Source organism: Hippocampus bargibanti, linkage group LG06, assembly GCF_051943395.1.
Source record: "Hippocampus bargibanti isolate YZ-2025 linkage group LG06, ASM5194339v1, whole genome shotgun sequence".
NCBI lineage: Eukaryota > Metazoa > Chordata > Actinopteri > Syngnathiformes > Syngnathidae > Hippocampus > Hippocampus bargibanti.
This window is the reverse complement of record NC_142739.1, coordinates 2,917,582-2,936,620: the sequence shown is the minus strand read 5'-3', so window position 1 is coordinate 2,936,620 and position 19,039 is coordinate 2,917,582. Positions and strand designations below refer to the sequence as shown.

At 42.6% G+C, this 19,039-nt stretch overlaps 2 protein-coding genes across 2 annotated transcripts in view; one reads left to right on the top strand and one right to left on the bottom strand.

The window, feature by feature from the left end:
• Positions 1 to 15,399, top strand: part of snap91a (synaptosome associated protein 91a) — a 66,101-nt gene extending 50,702 nt beyond the window's left edge. The window contains exon 29 of the transcript XR_016115195.1: positions 15,382 to 15,399. The gene's annotated coding sequence lies outside the window, so the exon portion shown is untranslated. The remainder of the gene's footprint in view (positions 1 to 15,381) is intronic.
• prss35 (serine protease 35) lies at positions 138 to 6,238 on the bottom strand. The gene is made up of 2 exons (XM_088997908.1): positions 5,982 to 6,238; positions 138 to 2,077 (listed from the first exon to the last, which is right to left on the bottom strand). The coding sequence occupies exon 2, from the start codon at positions 2,057 to 2,059 to the stop codon at positions 782 to 784; it is 1,278 nt and encodes a 425-aa protein (XP_088854034.1). The 5' UTR covers positions 2,060 to 2,077; positions 5,982 to 6,238; the 3' UTR covers positions 138 to 781.
• Positions 15,400 to 19,039: the final 3,640 nt, after the last annotated feature.

The following is a 19,039-nucleotide window of genomic DNA, read 5'->3' as shown; positions in this document are numbered from 1 at the left end:
TAGTTACAGTAGTAGGCTCCCCTTTCCCTGGGAAAAAAAAGCTTATAGTTCGAGAAATTAGCACCATGTATTCTGAATAAGTACCATTACCATTATGTGCGCACCAATAAAACAACATTTCACTGCTGTCAAGAAAAGCAGGTGTGTTGAATTTAATTGAAGGTCCATTAGAACCAGCTCTTTTGTGACAGAAAGTGATAGAATGCTATAGACGTACAAAAAAACCTGTTGAAATACTCATTTCTTCAATATTTTGTTCGACCAGAAACAAATTCCTTGTGTGTTCTACATACTTGGCAATAAAGATGATAAAGATGATTCTGATATTTCTATGCTGTCTTTTTGAGGAATATAGTTGACATAAATGTCGGTCCTGGGTCTGGTCAAATCCAATCACCATCACGACAGGAATAACTTGCAAGATGGCAAGTCTCGAAGACAGTTCGACAAGCCAATGCACTTTTTGAAAATCTATCCGACAAAGTGAAACGAGGACAAAAATCTAGAGCACAACTGCAGATCTGAGTGATCTGTTAACAATTCAAATATATGTTTTCTCATTTTTATTTCAAATAAATTAGAAAAGCCACAGTTCTCTGTTCCTGTTGTTGTCAACACCAAGTCTGTACGGCTGTGTGTTGTGTGAAGATGAGTGTGGTGGGAGGCACAGGCAGGAAGTGACGTTCATGGGAGGGGGGGGGGGCTAGGGGGGAGAGACTGGATGACCTTTGGTTGCAAGGAAGTGAATCTGGGTGATATCCCGTCGGTTGTCAGTGTTGACTCAGGACACCTGGCACTCGCTCGAGTCCCCGTGGACCCAGTAGCAGATTTGGGCATATTTGAGAGGCGTGATCCTCACTGCAACATTGTAATCTTGCTGCAGACCATTTCCATTAACATCCACCCACTGATGACCAGAGAAAACCCCAATGATCTTCCTCTTCCACTTCTTCTTGCCTGGCTCTTTGAGACGAATGTAGACCCCGGAACCACTGGAGCCTGGTTTGGCATCGCAGTACTGGTATAATAAATCATTGGACTCCTCAGACACAGAGCAAAACCTGTAGACCAAGTTCCCTGGCCGGTCATCATCAAAACCAGAGAAGTGGATTCTTCCTGCAGGAAACTTCTTGACTGAGGGGATGACACCCATATCCATGTGCTTCACTTTGGGTGCTCGCTTCAGTTCCAGAACTGCATAGTCGTAATCGGCAGTCAGTCCGTCAGACACACCTTTGAACCAACCCTTCGGCACTTGAGTTTTCTTGACCCTGGTCCACCTAAATGAGGGCTTCTCCACTTGTGTGGCGCTGCGGCGACTCCGACTCTTTCTCCCCTTAGTTTCCTTTCCTTTACGGCCCGCCGACTTCTCTTCTACTTGCTTCACTTCTGGTTTTGCGCCTTCTCCCTTTCTCTTTTTGCCTTTGCCTCGGCCTCCTTTCCCTTTGCCTCCTCTCCCTCTTCTCGATTTCTCCTTCAGAATACCCACACGAAGCTTCTGAACGCCATCCAAATAATCCTTTCCGTCGTGAATGCAGTGGGCCGCCGTCAACACATGTTTGGGTGACACCAGAACTCCTGAGCATCCGGTAGAGATCTTGACGGTAGTGGAGAAGGGATACTTTGTGGAAAACTGCTTATCGGAAATGGTGAAGCGGGTGTCCGTACCGTACACCTCTCTTTTGTGACGGGACCGAGAGGAGTTGTTTTTGGACCAATCAGTCACCTCGTTGAGACCTTGCACAGACACAGAGGTATACGTGCGCGAGCCATTCTCATAGACCGTCTCATAGGATAGGAATTGCTCCAGGTCATTCAGGGACGGTGAGGGGATAGCACGCTGACACTCGATCCCGCACGTTCCGTTCACCTCCACGTTTGGATGAGCTGAGAAGTCGGGGCTGCTTAAAGGTAGAGTGCGCCTCTTCTTTACTAGGGGCAAATTCCACTGAGGCCAAGTGTACTCATCATCATCAACCATTGAAGGCAGCTCTACAGCGACAGCCGCCACAACCAACACCGTCATTGGGAGAAGCACACATAGATGTAGAGGGCCCATTTTGAATTGGGCCTGGCTCTGAAAATGAAACAAAAAGTGAATGGTTACAATGTTGAAAGATGCATCCATATTAGACATGGAACATTTTATGCACAGTGGTACCTTGACTTCGGAGTGCTGTGCTTATGACTTTTTAACATCACAAAAGCTGATCAAAATTTTAGTTTGAAGTAATATATGGAAGTGCGGCCACTCGAGTAAAATGTAAGTAGCATCACAGCTGCTTATAGGTAAGTGTCAGAGTGTACATACATAAAAGTCAAGGTCACCAAGTTGATTGTTACATTGCATCTGTTGACACGTATGTAGGATCTACTCATCAGATGTGCAAGTAGACAGAAAGAGCACTATAGTTTGTATTTATTTATGTATATATTTATATTGAACTAATTTCACATCCAAACCCAGAGTAGAAAAACATTCCTGATGACTCCCACTTGGCCATACCCATTACAGGTGCTGCAGTTGTTGCAACTTCCAGTTTGTCTCAACATTAAATATTTACAGATTAATTTAAGTTGGAAACATTGATAAAAGAAATGAATACGTTATGTCAAGAGTTTGGTTCGAATTTACAATAGATATTACCACTCTACAGTATTCAACAAGGATATATGGCAAATTTCTTCACTGTTATTATCGGCCTAATTACTGCTGCATTTAACAATGGGGCCACTTTTCTGTTGCTTGATCAGGGTTAGCTGCTATCTTGTAAATGCCACGGTTGGTCAGACAGTGCCACTGAACTTTTTGAATTGCAACGAGCAAAGATCACTTTTGCAATGTGCGGGTGATCGTTTTAAAGTGAGAGTATTGTGTACTACTCACTAGCTAACTGACTGGACATCCATTGTCATCCAGCTGTCCATTATCCAAGCAGTTTATCCTCACGAGTGTAACGTCCGTGCTGGAGCTTATTCCATTTGTCTTAGGGCAGCATAGGCAGACACTCTGAACTGGTTGTACACATTGACAAATGACCTTTCACACTAACAATGACAGCTGGGATCATTTTGAGTGACCAATTAGCCAACCGTGCAGGGAAAATGCACATTTCAAACAGGAAGACCGGCACCCATATTCAAATCCACAACCAACTGTACTGTGGCGCGGATGTGCGTACGAGAAACGGCCCCACCAGTCCATTATTTTTTTGGGGGCATAATCTTGTACACCCAACTCGAATGCTCTTGGATTTGCTCTGGTACCAAAATTCTCACCACCCTGAAACATCTGACCCTAGAATCGCCCCTGTGACTAAACCCCCTCCTATCCACGTATATATGCCTGGACTGTACATTGATCTACAAACCTTTGTGGTGTTAATTTATGAGGGATCCGATTCACAAGTTTTTTTTAGGTATAATGGTCAGATTAACTTTTTCCTTTAATTGCAAACACAAACATTGAGTTTCAGACTCTCCACCCCCAAATAAATGAACAATTAATGTGGAATATTGGCACCAGATCTAAATATTGCTTGCTTTCACAAAATTTGCTTCTTGTCAGTCACATGGAATTCTCACTTGCGCTTTCTCTCACACAATACATTTTATTCCGACATGTAATGTCACCAATATTGCTGTTACATTTTTCAGGAGCTGCAAAAGGTTGATTGGTTTACTTTCAATTACTGTGGTGGGGGAATTTGATTTGAGATTGAAGTGAAAATTGTAGTCCAAAAAGTAATTTAATTTGAGGGAAGGCATACCACTTGTATACAAAAACAAAACAAAACATTTATCAATAGGAATCAAGCAACCTAAAAAAATACTTCAGCACATACTTTGGTCTCATTTAGTGCATTTGAAGAATATAGTGGATCGGGGATTTCACGATTACACAAGAAGTAAGTTAGCTAGCAACTCCACCTCCATTGCCAAAACTATGCCGTTCAGTGTCCCTTTCTCTTGACATGAGAGGCTTTCTTTGGAATTTGGATGATCTTAACTCAATTCCATCTCTGGCCAGAGAGGGGCAGCGTGGATCAAAGTTACACATTATCTCTAGTTTATGTACAACTAACGGAGTGCACTTGTGGGGCAGCACACCATTTCTCCAGGCGTTTTTGCAAGTCTGCAAGAAATAATTGTGCGCATTATTCATGGTCTATTCCTGGATTATACATGGATACACTGACCACGAGCTAGGTTGTTGCATCAGCTCTCTGCTGAACAGATTTATATGGAGATATGGTACAGTCCCAGTTGTGGTTAACATTGGGGTAAGGAAGAACCACAATTCTCAGAATGAGCTCAAGACAGTGGCTTGGAGGTTTGCCACAATGGTTAACCTTCTCTTTTAGTTATGACCACGTCTGGTTTCCTCAGCACCACTCTTCTCCCGTGTCAATAAATGACAGGACACGTGTGCATCCTACGCAATTGTGGCTCTTGGTATGGCACTGATACAACCGTTTTCTTGATAACCCCAAAAAGAAAATGCTGTTAAGACAGTTAACTCCATCCAGCAGAGCCTAACTGCAAAGTCAGAAAATGTAATTCCATCAGCTCTACTGTGGTCATGAAGTCACATCGGCAACTTCCAAACACATGAGGAGTAAGCCGTTTGGATGTTTCTGTAGATGGTCTGAGAGCTGCACTTTCCAGTTATGGGATAAAGCTCGGCGGTGTGTGTTATGGTGTGGGTTTTGGGCATTCCTTTTCAGTTGTACGGAAATGGAGTATCACAGAGTTCTGCAACTCAGAAGTAAAGAACCTCAGATGCATTTGGATGTCCAATTGCTTTTCTCCCAAGAGAAATACCGGAAATAGAATTCCTCAGTTGCAGGGCTTAAATCTTCAATGTCATAACACCCACAAAGACTGCACTGATAAAAACCTGAGGGACATTTTGCCATGGTTAGTGGTGCAAAAAAAAGTTTCACACCAAATTATGGAAATTATGCAAACTCGTGTAGAAGCCCAACACTGTTACGTTGCTGTACCCCTGAGGGTGTGAACTCCTCAAGGCATTTTTTACCGGCTTCACCATTTTGCTCGACATCATTTAGCCTCCAGTACAGTAAAGGCACAGACCAAGTTCTACAAAAATGCAGAAAGCACTTTGGAAATGGTAAAATCAAAATGACTTTAAACTTTAAAAGGCCCCTTTTAAAGTTGGAGTCAAGATAATCAGCCAAAAACAAAGGATAATAAAACAAGCCTCTGGGAATTGCACAACAGCCTTAATAATTGAGACTAAAGTGCTCTTTAATGTCTTTTCAACTTCACACGTCCTCAATCAGATTTCAACATCAGAAAAAAAGAACTGGAAAGTCTGCAATAACTCACCAGGGTGGAAAGTGACTGATTTGCTGCCACCATGGCTCTTAGTCACACGAAACCCTCAAATTGGAGTTCGGTCATTTTCTACCCAAGTGAGCGTATGCCCTAACTATATCCGCCTCACGCTTGATGGGAGACAGAGGGCAAAAGCGTCCACAGGCTTTTTAAAGCAACCATTACAGAGAGATTATCATCAAGTAGTTCAACAATATATCACAATATTTTTTTCTTCACCCAACCTGACCACTTATCTTAACTTAAAAAAATATGTAAAAATGATGATCTTGATTTTGATTTTTGACAAAATAGGCTAAATAAAATATATGTTGAAATATATGCAATATAAAAAACTGCAAGATACTATTTTCAACTTTTTTTAAATGTCGCCGAATCATATTTGTGTAAATCAAAATATACAACTAATTATACTACATATAGTAAAATGGTACTTTTGATGGCGACAGAATTATCAAATTTCTCAAACAAAAACTATCCACCCTAAAGCAATTGAAACACGTCATATGACATGAAGGTAGAGTCAAAAAACAAACACATTGATTACAAATACATCTATCCCAAACCAAAGAAGACGAAATGGCTCCTTCACTCGGAGGAAAATTAAATAGTTGTCCTACCTGCTTGCATCCGAGTGATGGTTATGACAAATCCGCAAGATCTTGTTTGTTTTTCCTAGAAAGATGCACAAAGGCCGTCCTTTTAAAAAACAAATGTTTGTTACTTCATCCCAGACGTCCAGGCATCAACAGGGCGACAGCTCCTCTCCCCTCATTGCTAATTCTAAGTGGCTGCAGGGAAAGTTGAAAGCGCTTGATGTTGAGGAGAGAGGTAAGGAGGGAGGGTGGTATTGAGGCAAGCACAATCTGAAAAAGACTTTTTTCCCTGCCCTCTCTCCCATGACAAAGCCTTCTGCTCGTGTGGGTGGGACTAGACAAAGTGTCCAAACAAGTCGGCGTTGTATTCAGCAGAAGCCACACAGCACAGGAGATGGCATGGTGTGTGGCCAGCGCAACGAGGCACAAAACAGAAGTAGAATCGAGCCTCATTCTCTCTGAGGCACTCTACAGGAATTAGTTCCACTGGTCTCACAACAATAGCGAAGGGGTGCTACGGATCTGAATTCCTACATTCTCAACATCTGCAACTCTTTCCCACCCTGAAACGAAGTGATAGTCATGTGGACAGAAATGAACAAAGATCAAATCTACTTGTCTAATGAAATATCCAATACTCTTATTCAGTAAGTCTGCACATATTGCTGCTGATGAAGAGTATGGAGTAATTTATTATAAATAATCACTTTCTCTATCCACATAAGAAGTAAAATGTGCTTGCTGTATGCTTTAATTTAGCATTTCTATTTGAAAACTACTCAAAACACATCAACACACAATACTAAAGTAAAAAAAAAAAATGCAGCCATTTTCTGATCTGTTTATCCTCACATTCGCGCTCACACTCACACCAAAGAACAATTTCGAGTGTACAATCAGACTACCATGCATGTTATTTGGAATGTGGGATGAAACGGGAGGACCCGGAGAAAACCCACACAGACACGGGAAAAACTTAAACCCCACACAGGTCACTGAAATCGAACTCTGCACTGTGAGAGTGACACACAAACTGGTTGTCCATGGTACTGCCCCCGTGCAGATTCATGATGATGTCAATATTTTTGCATTTGTTTAGAATGATCTCTGGTTCTTGCTGATAAATGACAAAAGGTGTGCAGTAAACAAAAGAATAGAAGTCAACCAAGTTCTGAACAGCAGTTGTGCTCTGGAGGAGTCATTTTTTATGTGTTGCCCATACTTGGTGACATACACAAATCCTCAACAGGACTGAGAATTGCAATGAATAGATTATCATATTGTACTGGTCAATTGATGAAAAACGGAAGCTCACGGCTCTCATCTGTGTTATTTTATGTTACAGTGGTGCGTAATTGAAGGTGGGTCATTGTACAATATAATGTTCAAAAAAGGTATTGAATAAGTATGTAACTACTATTTATTTTCATCACCCTCATGTCCGTCAAAAGGAACAGGTTCACCGACGTGTTGTGGTTTATTTCCAAAATTTGTGGCATTAACGTAGCTGGAAAAGTGGGCGGCCCGGTAGTCGAGTGGTTAGCACACCGGCTTCACAGTACAGAGGTCGCCGGTTCACGTCGCGGTCCGGCCTCCCTGTGTGGAGTTTGCATGTTCTCCCCGGACCCGCGTGGGTTTTCTCCGGGTCCTCCGGTTTCCTCCCACACTCCAAAAAACATGCATGGCAGGCACATTGACCACTCCAAATTGTCCCTAGGTGTGAGTGTGAGAGTGACTGTTGTACGTCTTTGTGTGCCCTGCGATTGGCTGGCAACCAATTCAGGGTGTCCCCCGCCTCGTGCCCGAAGACAGCTGAGATAGGCTCCAGCAACCCCCGCGACCCTAATGAGGAATAAGCGGTACGGAAAATGAGATGAGAGAGATGAGAACTTAGCTGGAAAAGTATTTTATGGTATTTTCCCGGGTTAGACACACATGTATGATGGGCATGTTGTCCTATTCTATTCCTCTGATTTTGTGTTTGATGTATGAATATGAACATCAGATCCACAATCATTGCTTTTATTTGTTGTTTGAAATGTTAAATGTTTCACTCGGGGGAGCAACTGTGTGGGGATGTTGAACTTCTGGCAGGAGACAAAATTAGTCTCATATTATATCATTTGTATTAGAAACTGACCTATATAGAATCCCTTACTTGGCTCCGTACTCCTAAAACAGATGTTTATAATATTCCACCACTGATGATAGTGTACAGTATGTAAGTGCTTCTGTGCTTGGGAGAGGAAGTAGGCGGTCAGGAAGACTTGGGTGGCCATGCACACCTGATGTAAAAACCCATGAAGTCTCTGTGAGGCTGATGACCACACGTGGGTTTGGGTGGACTCTATGCATTTAAAAACGTAATTGAACAATCTTCTTTATTGTAAGTGTGCTTGCAGATTCTTGTGCGGAGCTTCATACAATTTAAGAATATTATTTATTACTCTCTGAAAACAATACTGCCGTCTTATTAATGGTGATAAATGTCTTGTCCATTGAGATGGAAGGAAAACTGAGGGTGTTTGGCAAAAGTAAAGCTACATAACACTCAAGAGATTAAATGAATATAATGAGGTTAATTTCTAATTTGTTGCTGCACTTCTGAGCATTTAGTTAATTCCTCAACAACCGGTTTGTGGAGAAATAGAATACATGTACGATCAGGATACATAAACAAGGGGGGAACAGAACAAGAACAAGAGCGAGTCAAGTCTCTGCTTGCAGCCTTTGGTTTTGAGAAAAGCAGTGAGTGATATTTTGGGTTGAGAGGTCGGGTCTGTGTACCGAGGATAGAGGGTCTTTTGTATCTGGTGCTCCATTTGCGCTCTGGTGTAGGCCATACATAGTTATTGGAGACAGAAAACTGCGGAAAATAGTGACGCTCACCCAATCTTGCCAATTCATTGTTGAACATATTGTGTTATCAAACTTTTTTCATGTCAAGGGCTGCTTTACTGGACATCGAGACGACATTCCACACCATTACACAGACCTTTCTAATAAACCCACTCAGAAGGGTCCAATCCACTTCTCTTAGCTTTATTTTGACAACTGAAAGGTCTTTTAAGACAGCTCAGCACTGCTTTCCTCGAAACAGACTGCCATTGATATGACAGAAATCCTTACCTTTCAAGAGCATGCACACACGCATACAATCACAAGCACACACACACACACACACACACACACACACACGCACGCACGCACGCACACACACACACGCACACACACACACACACGCACACACACACACACACACACACACACACACACACACACACACACACACACACACACACACACACACACACACACACACAAAACAGTGCTGTCTTAAGTCATTATTGGTCTGTTTTGTAACAGTTTTGTAGTTTATATACATCAAATGATAACACATTCAAAAGCCACTAGATAACAGTTTACCTTCAGAGATCTTCACCAGCTCCGCCCTACCATCCAATTTACCTATTAGTAGTAAACACAGAATAAATATATTGAGTTCTACAAAATTAGGAATATGTACTTCACGGTGCAGGTCTGAATGCATTTCAATTTTTTTTGGGTGGGATCAATTTATTTTGTAAGGGTTCACATTACATGAAGAAATGCTTAACTATTTACTACTGAGAAAACATGATTTTAAAGATACCATTCCGATTTCTATACACCCTCGATGTTAACTTGAAGTTGTTCAATACTAAATATCCCATAGAATGTTATGAGGAGGAGGAGATATTATGATAATCAAAAACGAAAATGTATCATATTTTCCCAACCCATACAGTATATAGACCCCTACCACTGTTGCTCGTCAGATGATAACTCAGTCACGAACTAAGAGAAAACAGTTTACCTTTTGTTTGCTGTGGTGGAACAGGCACCTTCTTGACGAGCAGCATCTTCCAATTTGACCTACCTGCACAAAAACAGGTCTCTTGTATATATTTATAATTGTATTTTATTTATTGCATTCTATTTGTGATTTTATTTTATTTATTTGTACAAGTATTGTTACAATTATTTTCTGTGTCAACATGAATATATACTGACATGTATGACACCAATGGTCTACATTTTCGGGAAGGCATTGAACAAAACATATTTTGACCTAAAACATTTTAAAGTCATAAACATACCAGATGATTGTGGCAATGATGTTGATGTAGGAGTACATTTTGTCATATCTTTATTGTCCTCATCATCAGTGCCTGACATATCAGTGTCATAGTTTTTCTGAGGAACAGAGGAAACACAGATAAAACTTCAGCTGGCAGAGAAAAAAATGGGTGCAATTATTTCCTAAAATATGCAGATGTGTTCATACCATGAAGCACATCGAGAGGAGCCAGATGAGGTGGCCCGGGCATCTGATTAGGATGCCCCCGGGACGTCTCCCTTGTGAGGTGTTCCGGGCATGCCCCACTGGCAGGAGACCCCGGGGACGACCCAGAACACGCTGGAGATACTATGTCTCCCAGCTGGCATGGGAACGCCTCGGGATCCGCCAGGACGAGCTAGAAGAAGTGGCTGGGGAGAGGGAAGTCTGGGCTTCCCTACTGAAGCTGCTGCCCCCGCGACCCGACCCCGGATAAGCGGCAGAAGATGGATGGATGGTTCATACCATGGGGATCAATGTTGATTTCATCCAAATTATTGCCCTTAAACTAGGACAAACCTCCCGTTTCCAGAGCGATGAGTCAATAATATTGACGGTGCACTCTGATATCATGGCCTAGGAAATCTGCCAGCTCGTCCATTTCATTGTCTTTTAAATTGAGATCTTTGGACATTGTGGCCATGGGCCTTCTCAATTTTGTGGTAGACAATGCTTCCGGATTTTTTGCCCCGCAGTTTAGGGCTATCTGACGAATTACATCAGATCCTCTGCAGTGACTGGGAGCTTGTGGTCTTGCAAAAAAGAATGTGTTTTCATCCAGCATCCCACATTCATGACGAGTATAAGTAACATCATGAATGTCCGCACTTCAGGTGTAAGGACAATGGGAACCTCCACAGGTTTCTGAGGGCCTTTGAGGACATGCATTCATTCCATCTAGTGTCACAGATTTGTTTGAACACCCGTGCATTATTAATGGCATCGTCATGAAGAAATGCTTAACTATTTACTACTGAGAAAACATGATTTTAAAGATTCCATTCCGATTTCTATACACCCTCGATGTTAACTTGAAGTTGTTCAATACTAAATATCCCATAGAATGTTATGAGGAGGAGGAGATATTATGATAATCAAAAACGAAAATGTATCATATTTTCCCAACCCATACAGTATATAGACCCCTACCACTGTTGCTTGTCAGATGATAACTCAGTCACGAACTAAGAGAAAACAGTTTACCTTTTGTTTGCTGTGGTGGAACAGGCACCTTCTTGACGAGCAGCATCTTCCAATTTGACCTACCTGCACAAAAACAGGTCTCTTATATATATTTATAATTGTATTTTATTTATTGCATTCTATTTGTGATTGTATTTTATTTATTATAGTCCCTTTGCTTGTCTGTGACTGTAAAGTGCTTTGAAAGGTGCTTAAAATGTAATGTATTATTATTATCATAATCATCATTATTATTATTATTATTATTATTATTATTATTATTATTATTATTGAGGGCGGCCCGGTAGTCGAGTGGTTAGCACACCGGCTTCACAGTGCAGAGGTCGCCGGTTCGCGTCCCGGTCCGGCCTCCCTGTGTGGAGTTTGCATGTTCTCCCCGGACCCGCGTGGGTTTTCTCCGGGTCCTCCGGTTTCCTCCCATACTCCAAAAACATGCATGGCAGGCAGATTGAACACTCCAAATTGTCCCTAGGTGTGAGTGTGAGAGTGACTGTTGTATGTCTTTGTGTGCCCTGCGATTGGCTGGCAACCAATTCACGTGTCCCCCGCCTCGTGCCCGAAGACAGCTGAGATAGGCTACAGCAACCCCCGCGACACTAATGAGGAATAAGCGGTGCGGATAATGAGATGAGATGAGTTACTGAAGCTGCTGCCCCCGCGACCCGACCCCGGATAAGCGGCAGAAGATGGATGGATGGTTCATACCATGGGGATCAATGTTGATTTCATCCAAATTCTTGCCCTTAAACTGGGACAAACCTCCCGTTTCCAGAGCGATGAGTCGATAATATTGACGGTGCACTCTGATTTCATGGCCTAGGAAATCTGCCAGCTCGTCCATTTCATTGTCTTTTAAATTGAGATCTTTGGACATTGTGGCCATGGGCCTTCTCAATTTTGTGGAAGACAATGCTTCCGGATTTTTTGCCCCGCAGTTTAGGGCTATCTGACGAATTACATCAGATCCTCTGAAGTGACTGGGAGCTTGTGGTCTTGCAAAAAAGAATGTGTTTTCATCCAGCATCCCACATTCATGACGAGTATAAGTAACATCATGGATGTCCGCACTTCAGGTGTAAGGACAATGGGAACCTCCGCAGGTTTCTGAGGGCCTTTGAGGACACGCATTCATTCCATCTAGTGTCACAGATTTGTATGAACACCCGTGCATTATTAATGGCATCGTCATCACCTGAGAATAATCCTTCACATTCAATAATATTTGCAATTTTCCTGAGGTTGTGGCCTAACTTAAGTGCTAACAATGGTATTTAAATTGCATTTAATTGCACATTTAAGCCAGTCACCTTCCTCACTGCTTCGATCACATGAGGGAAATTTACTGGGATGAAGAAATCCACCATGTCTTTAAGCTTTCCAATTTTCTTCCCCTGTAGAAGCAGTCGTCCTGTCTCACATGTCCATGCTTATTGAAGAGGTGTTCCTCAAATTTCAGACTCACCTTTTCGTTTCGTCTTGATTCATAGCAAGCACCATTTTCCAAAACTGTTCATTTACACCATCTGCAACTGGCTGAGCATATTCACACAATGCCTGAACCCTAGTCTTTCCTGGTTTCAAATTTTGCACATGCACGTTTAAGTGACACCTCTGCATGCGTCTCCACATTGCTATCCTCCTAAAGTAGCCCTGACACTTCACACAATGCATGTAGTCTTTGGCTTCCACGTTTTTTTTTTGGATTGCTGAGGAGGTATCAACATTCCTTGACCTTCACGAAGAACGTCATTGTTATGGGCACGATTCCCTTTATTTCTGAGAAGATACAGTTGTATTCTTCTCTCTTTGGCGCCCGTTGGAAATTGAAGCACATTTGCCACTTCAGGGGTATCTTTGTTATGTGTTATCAAATGGCGTGCAATTTTTCTGTAAGGCTTGGAGCAAAACACACAGAAGCGAGATCTGTTGTAGAGCCTGCCACCATCTGTTTTCCTTTTAAAAGTTATGAACTTCATATCAGAACCACTGGATGATGCTGTTTGCTGGTGTTCTGAGTCAGATGAGTCGGCACAAGTCACGCGTCTTTGTGTCTGTGGCTTAGAGGAATTGGCCAGATGTAAACTTTTTGATTCATGAGATTTATCCATGTCCAGGATTGAAGAAGGTGTCACATGTCTTTTTTTATGTGAAGTTACATGTACTCTCCGTGGGTTGGTCAAAGGCACGTCTCTTTGTCCTCTTGTTCTTCTGCTGCTCTGTTCCTTCCACCGAGCTGTCACTTCTTTGTTCTCCAGGTTTGGGAACATATTCATCATCAGTATTGTCAGAACTCGACAGAGAATCGTCCTTGGTTTGTTCAATAATTTTCATGGTAATCTGAAAGAGGGACAGAGAGAGAGAGAGATTACTAACCGTACAATCCTGTACATAATTGGTGCCCCCCACTCATCCTCGTCTCACCCCACAAATCCTTGTCTCACCAACCATGGGTGGTGTCTGTCTCCCATTTTAGCTTGGGTCCTCTACCAGAGGCCAGGAAGCTTGAGGATTCTGTGCAGTATCCGTGCTGTTCCTAGCACTGGACCGAGATATCTGATGTTGTTCCCGAGATCTGTTGCAACCACTCGTCGAGTTTGGGGGTCACTGCCCCGAGTGCTCCGAGCACCACAGGCACGACTGTCACCTTTACCTTTCAGGCTCTCTCCAGCTCCTCTATGAGCCCTTGGTATTTCTCGATTTTGTCATGTCCCTTCTTTCTGATGTTTCCATCACTCTGGACCGCTAGATTCACGACAACGGCTTTCCTTTGCCCTTTATCTATGACTATGATATCTGGTTGGTTGGCCATTACCATCTTGTCAGTCTGTATCTGGAAGTCCCACAGGATCTTTGCTCGGTCATTCTCTACTATCTTGGGAGGTGTTTCCCATTTTGATCTTGGGGTTTCCAGGCCGTATTCCGTGCAGATGTTTCGGTAGACTATGCCAGCCACCTGGTTATGGCGCTCCATGTAGGCTTTCCCTGTCACCATCTTACACCCTGCAGTTATGTGTTGGTTTGTGTCAGGTGCCTCTTTGCACAACCTACACCTTCGGTCTTGGCTGGTGTGGTATATCCGTGCCTCTATGGCTCTGGTGTTCCGGGCCTGCTCTTGAGCAGCAAGGATGAGTGCCTCTGTGCTGTCCTTTAGGCCGCCCCTCTCTAGCCACTGATAGGACTTTTTGAGATCAGCCACTTCAGTTATGGTTCGGCGGTACATCCCGTGTAGGGTCTTTTCCTCCCATGATTGTCCCTCTTCCAGCACCTCATACTTTGCTCCCCATTGTCTGAGACATTCTTTGAGTACATCATCCGTTGGAGCCTTCTCTTTGATGTATTCATTGAGCTTGGATGTTTCATCCTGGACAGTGGCTCTCACACTTACTAGTCCCCGGCCTCCTTCCGTACGGCTTGTGTACAGTATATATATATATATATATATATATATATATATATATATATATATATAGTAAAGTCTCGTTATATCGATATCGGTTATATCGATAGTACTGCTTATTACGATACTATTTATATGAACGCAAGGAGAAAATTTACATGCCGCAGGATCGGATATATCGATAGTCCGGTTATATCGATATTTTTTCTGACTCCCGAGAATATCGATGTAACGAGACTTTACTGTACATATAAATAGCAGTTTATTTGCTACACACTTTTGCGAATTGCCATAGAACTGTTGAAACATTGCGAACGTTCATTTTGAAGTCTCTCAGAGCAATTTGCCCGTGGGGACCTCGTTTTAGGTCCCCACAGGTACATGAGTACCCACCGGGCTGCGTGCAGTCAGTTTGACGTCCCCGCCGGGGGGCGCAAACGAGAACACACACGCACACACACGCACACACACGCACACGCACACACTCACATACACACACACGCACAATCACACACGCGCGCACTCACAAGTAATAATGAAGGTTTATTCAAGAGTCATTATTTTGTTTTCTGAATGCACTGTTCTGTACTGTTTCTGCGACTGTACTGGATTGTTTATGTCCATTTTTAGTACTTACTCGATGCTGTCGTTTCAATATTCGATAGGTCATGTATGTTAGGAGCCAACGCGGAGTCCATCGAAATAGAGCCTCATGGGATATGTTGTTTTTGGCACACTCTCCAAAGGAAACGCAAGAAAGCTGTCCTTAGCTGCGTTCACTTTTATGATAAACATTGAACGTCTATTGGATCCAGTGAGTATGCATGTTGAATTATCTACTGCAAATGTGGATATCTAAATGTTTATATAATATCTAGAATTACATTGCTAACATACTGATGTCAAGCAACTTTTTTTTTGTTACCACTATCTTAAACAAGTCAACATTTTATCAAGTGATCCACAGTGCGTCTGAGAGTTACTAAAATACTGGTACTGATAAGCAAAATAAAGGAATATGTTAATCCCATCTCAATTACAACATGTACAAATTCATAGAGAGCATACATTTCTTTCACATCAACCCAAGTGTTGTTTTACCTTTTGAAATTCATTTCAAAACAGACTGGGGAGTTACAGAGGTACAGCAGCTGCGAACCATGATTGAAAGAAGAAAGATGTTGTGAATTGTCCTTCAGAAAACTTGGAATTATATGGGATTGAACATAAAAGTGGAGCCGCCATGTTCAAATGTTTTCACCACTGGAAACTATGGAAAAAAATATAGATATATGTAGGTAGGTAGGTAGGTAGATAGATAGATAGATAGATAGATAGATAGATAGATAGATAGATAGATAGAGAGAGAGAGAGAGAGAGAGAGAGAGAGAGAGAGAGAGAGAGAGAGAGAGAGAGATAGATAGATAGATAGATAGATAGATAGATAGATAGATAGATAGATAGATAGATAGATAGATAGATAGATAGATAGATAGATAGATAGATAGATAGATAGATTCCTTCACTTAATTGTGTCACACTTTTCCCCACCGATTAATTAAGGCACTCAAAGTGTTTCGTCACAATGATTTTGCATTGAACAACTGAGAACGCAGCTTCAAGACCAACTTGGTGGTCAGTACCTTGCTCAAGGAAACTTCAACATGTCCCAGAGGGCTGAGGGATTTAGTCCACAACTTCTGCGTTGGGAGATAACTTCTCCTTGATGTATTCATTGAGCTTGGATGTTTCATCCTGGACAGTGGCTCTCACACTTACTAGTCCCCGGCCTCCTTCCGTACGGCTTGTGTACAGTCTCAGGGTGCTGGACTTGGAATGGAACCTTCCATGCATGGTGAGGAGTTTTCGGGTCTTAACATCCGTGGTCTGAATCTCTTCCTTTGGCCACCTTATTATTCCTGCCGGGTATCTGATCACTGGCAGGGCATAGCTGTTGATTGCCCGGGTCTTGTTCTTGCCATTGAGCTGGCTTCTCATGACTTGCCTCACCCGCTGGAGGTATTTGGTCGTAGCCACTTTCCTTGTTGTGAGTTCGAGGTTGCCATTGGCCTGTGGTATACCGAGGTACTTGTAGCTGTTTTCAATGTCTGCTATTGTTCCTTCTAGGAGTGAGACCCCTCAGAAACCTCTCCACAAACTTCAACTAATCCAGAATTCTTCAGCCCGGATCATCACCAGAACCTTACCATTTCACCACATCACCCCCGTCCTCCAAGAGCTCTACTGGCTCCCGGTCAAATAGAATCAACTTTAAAATTATTCTTGATACATTTAAAGCTATCCATAATATTGCCCCCCCAAACCTATCTGACCTTCTTCAAATTTCTATTCCCTCTCGTTCCCTCAGTCCTCTTCCTCCCTCCACCTATGTGTGCCCCCCTGCCCGTCTCAGCACGATGGGGGACAGAGCTTTCAGCTGCTCTGCCCCCAAACTCGGGAACTCACTTCCTCCCATCATTCGTAACATCAATTCTCTTCCCATCTTCAAATCTCATCTCAAAACCTAGCTATTTAATTTCTAGCTATTATTTCTGTGTAGCTCTAGCATACAACATAGCTTGTTTGTCTTTATAATTGTATTTTATTTAGAAGGCGCTTGAAATAAAATTTATTATTATATTATATTAATTATATTATATTATATTATATTATATTATATTATATTATATTATATTATTATATATTGTAATTATTATTATACTCTACCACTGAGCTATGCTGCCTGCATTTTACACATCCTTTATCATGTCCTGCTGCAATTAACTCGTTCAGTGGTCAACGCTGTCTTATGCAAGTGAGTAGGAGGACACCCCACCCGGTACATTACTGATCTCATGGCAAACATGCAAACAGAGGTGGAGGTAGAGGATTCTACAGGCGAGAACCAGTTCTGTTTGTGTGAGCAGAGCCCAGAGTGTAAGGGCCCCTTATGACAATGAAGTCGTCTTACTTGAGGCCGAAGCACCTCAAAGATTATACTGTGTGCATGTGGCACATGGACACACATAGCACAATGCAAATACTCCATGCCACTGCAACATATGGTTCACTGAGCAAACAATTTCTGTGCATTATAAACTAAAAATATACACAGAAAAATTATAATCTATGCATTCAAAAACATACTCCTCTACTATTTTGTTTTTAGCGGTGTCACAATACTGTACTGCATTGACGCAAACAAAGAAATGCCTATATTTGAAGCCAAAAAATGTCCATCCATCTATCCGTCCACTTAACCTCACGAGGGTTGTGCTGGGCCCAATCCCAGTAGTCTTTGGGCATATTTTTGCAATATGGGAGGAAGCAGGATAACCCAGAGAAAACCCACACAGGCCCAGGGAGAACATGCAAACTCTATGCAGTGTCGCCGGAGCGGGACTTGAACTTGCGACCTCTACACTGACTAACCACTCAACTACCAGGCCTGGCTTGGGGAGAACATGCTAACTTCACACAGGAAGGCCTGAGTTAGAATGGAACCTTTCTCCTATGAACCCTGACGCTAAACTGCTCACCGGTCAGCCACCTCGCAACCATGTTAAAAGTTTCTTCAGCCGTCATCTGTACTGAAGGTGTCGGACGTTTCGCCTCCTATCCAAGAGGCTTCGTCCAACCTGAGAGTAGGGACCTATCATAGCTCTGTCCGGCGCTGCCATGTCTGGACATTAGGGATATATAAATAGGGCCGATAGGACCAGTCAGACTTTAGTTCGCTGACGAAGCCTCTTGGATAGGAGGCGAAACGTCCGACACCTTCAAAAAGTACAGATGACGGCTGAAGAAACCTTCTCATCGATGGACCACTCCTGTACGACTGAGAGCTTACACAGACATGTTAAAAGTTAAAATGTGTCTGGAGCGGATGTACGAGGTGCCCTGTGACAACATGCAAGTTGGTGTTTTTTTTACTTTAAATCAGATCCACATGTGCACCTGTGTGCAGCCAAGTTTATGTGCATGTTTAAACTGACTGCCCATATTTTCTTTTTCTGCAGCAATAAAAACTTTAAAAACACCATCACACGCCTTCAGACATATTCACCACAGTTCTCTTTGACATTGGGAATAAACCAGCAACTCAGCAGACGACCTGTTTGCTTTTTTATTGCTCCAGATATCTGTGGATGTGGGGTTTCCCCTCATGAATGATGGGTTGTCATTTGCTTCTGAAAGCCTCAAAGTATATAAAGGGTGTGATGAAGCCTTTTCGAAATGGTACTACAGTCGACACGTGGAGGTTATTAGCTGACTTCTCCCTGACCTGCAGTGGGCATTACATACCACTCTGTGTATCCCGAA

What these genes read in the sequence shown, in the direction of transcription:
- prss35 (XM_088997908.1), bottom strand. Translation starts at nt 2,059, where the DNA reads ATGGGCCCTCTACATCTATGTGTGCTTCTCCCAATGACGGTGTTGGTT.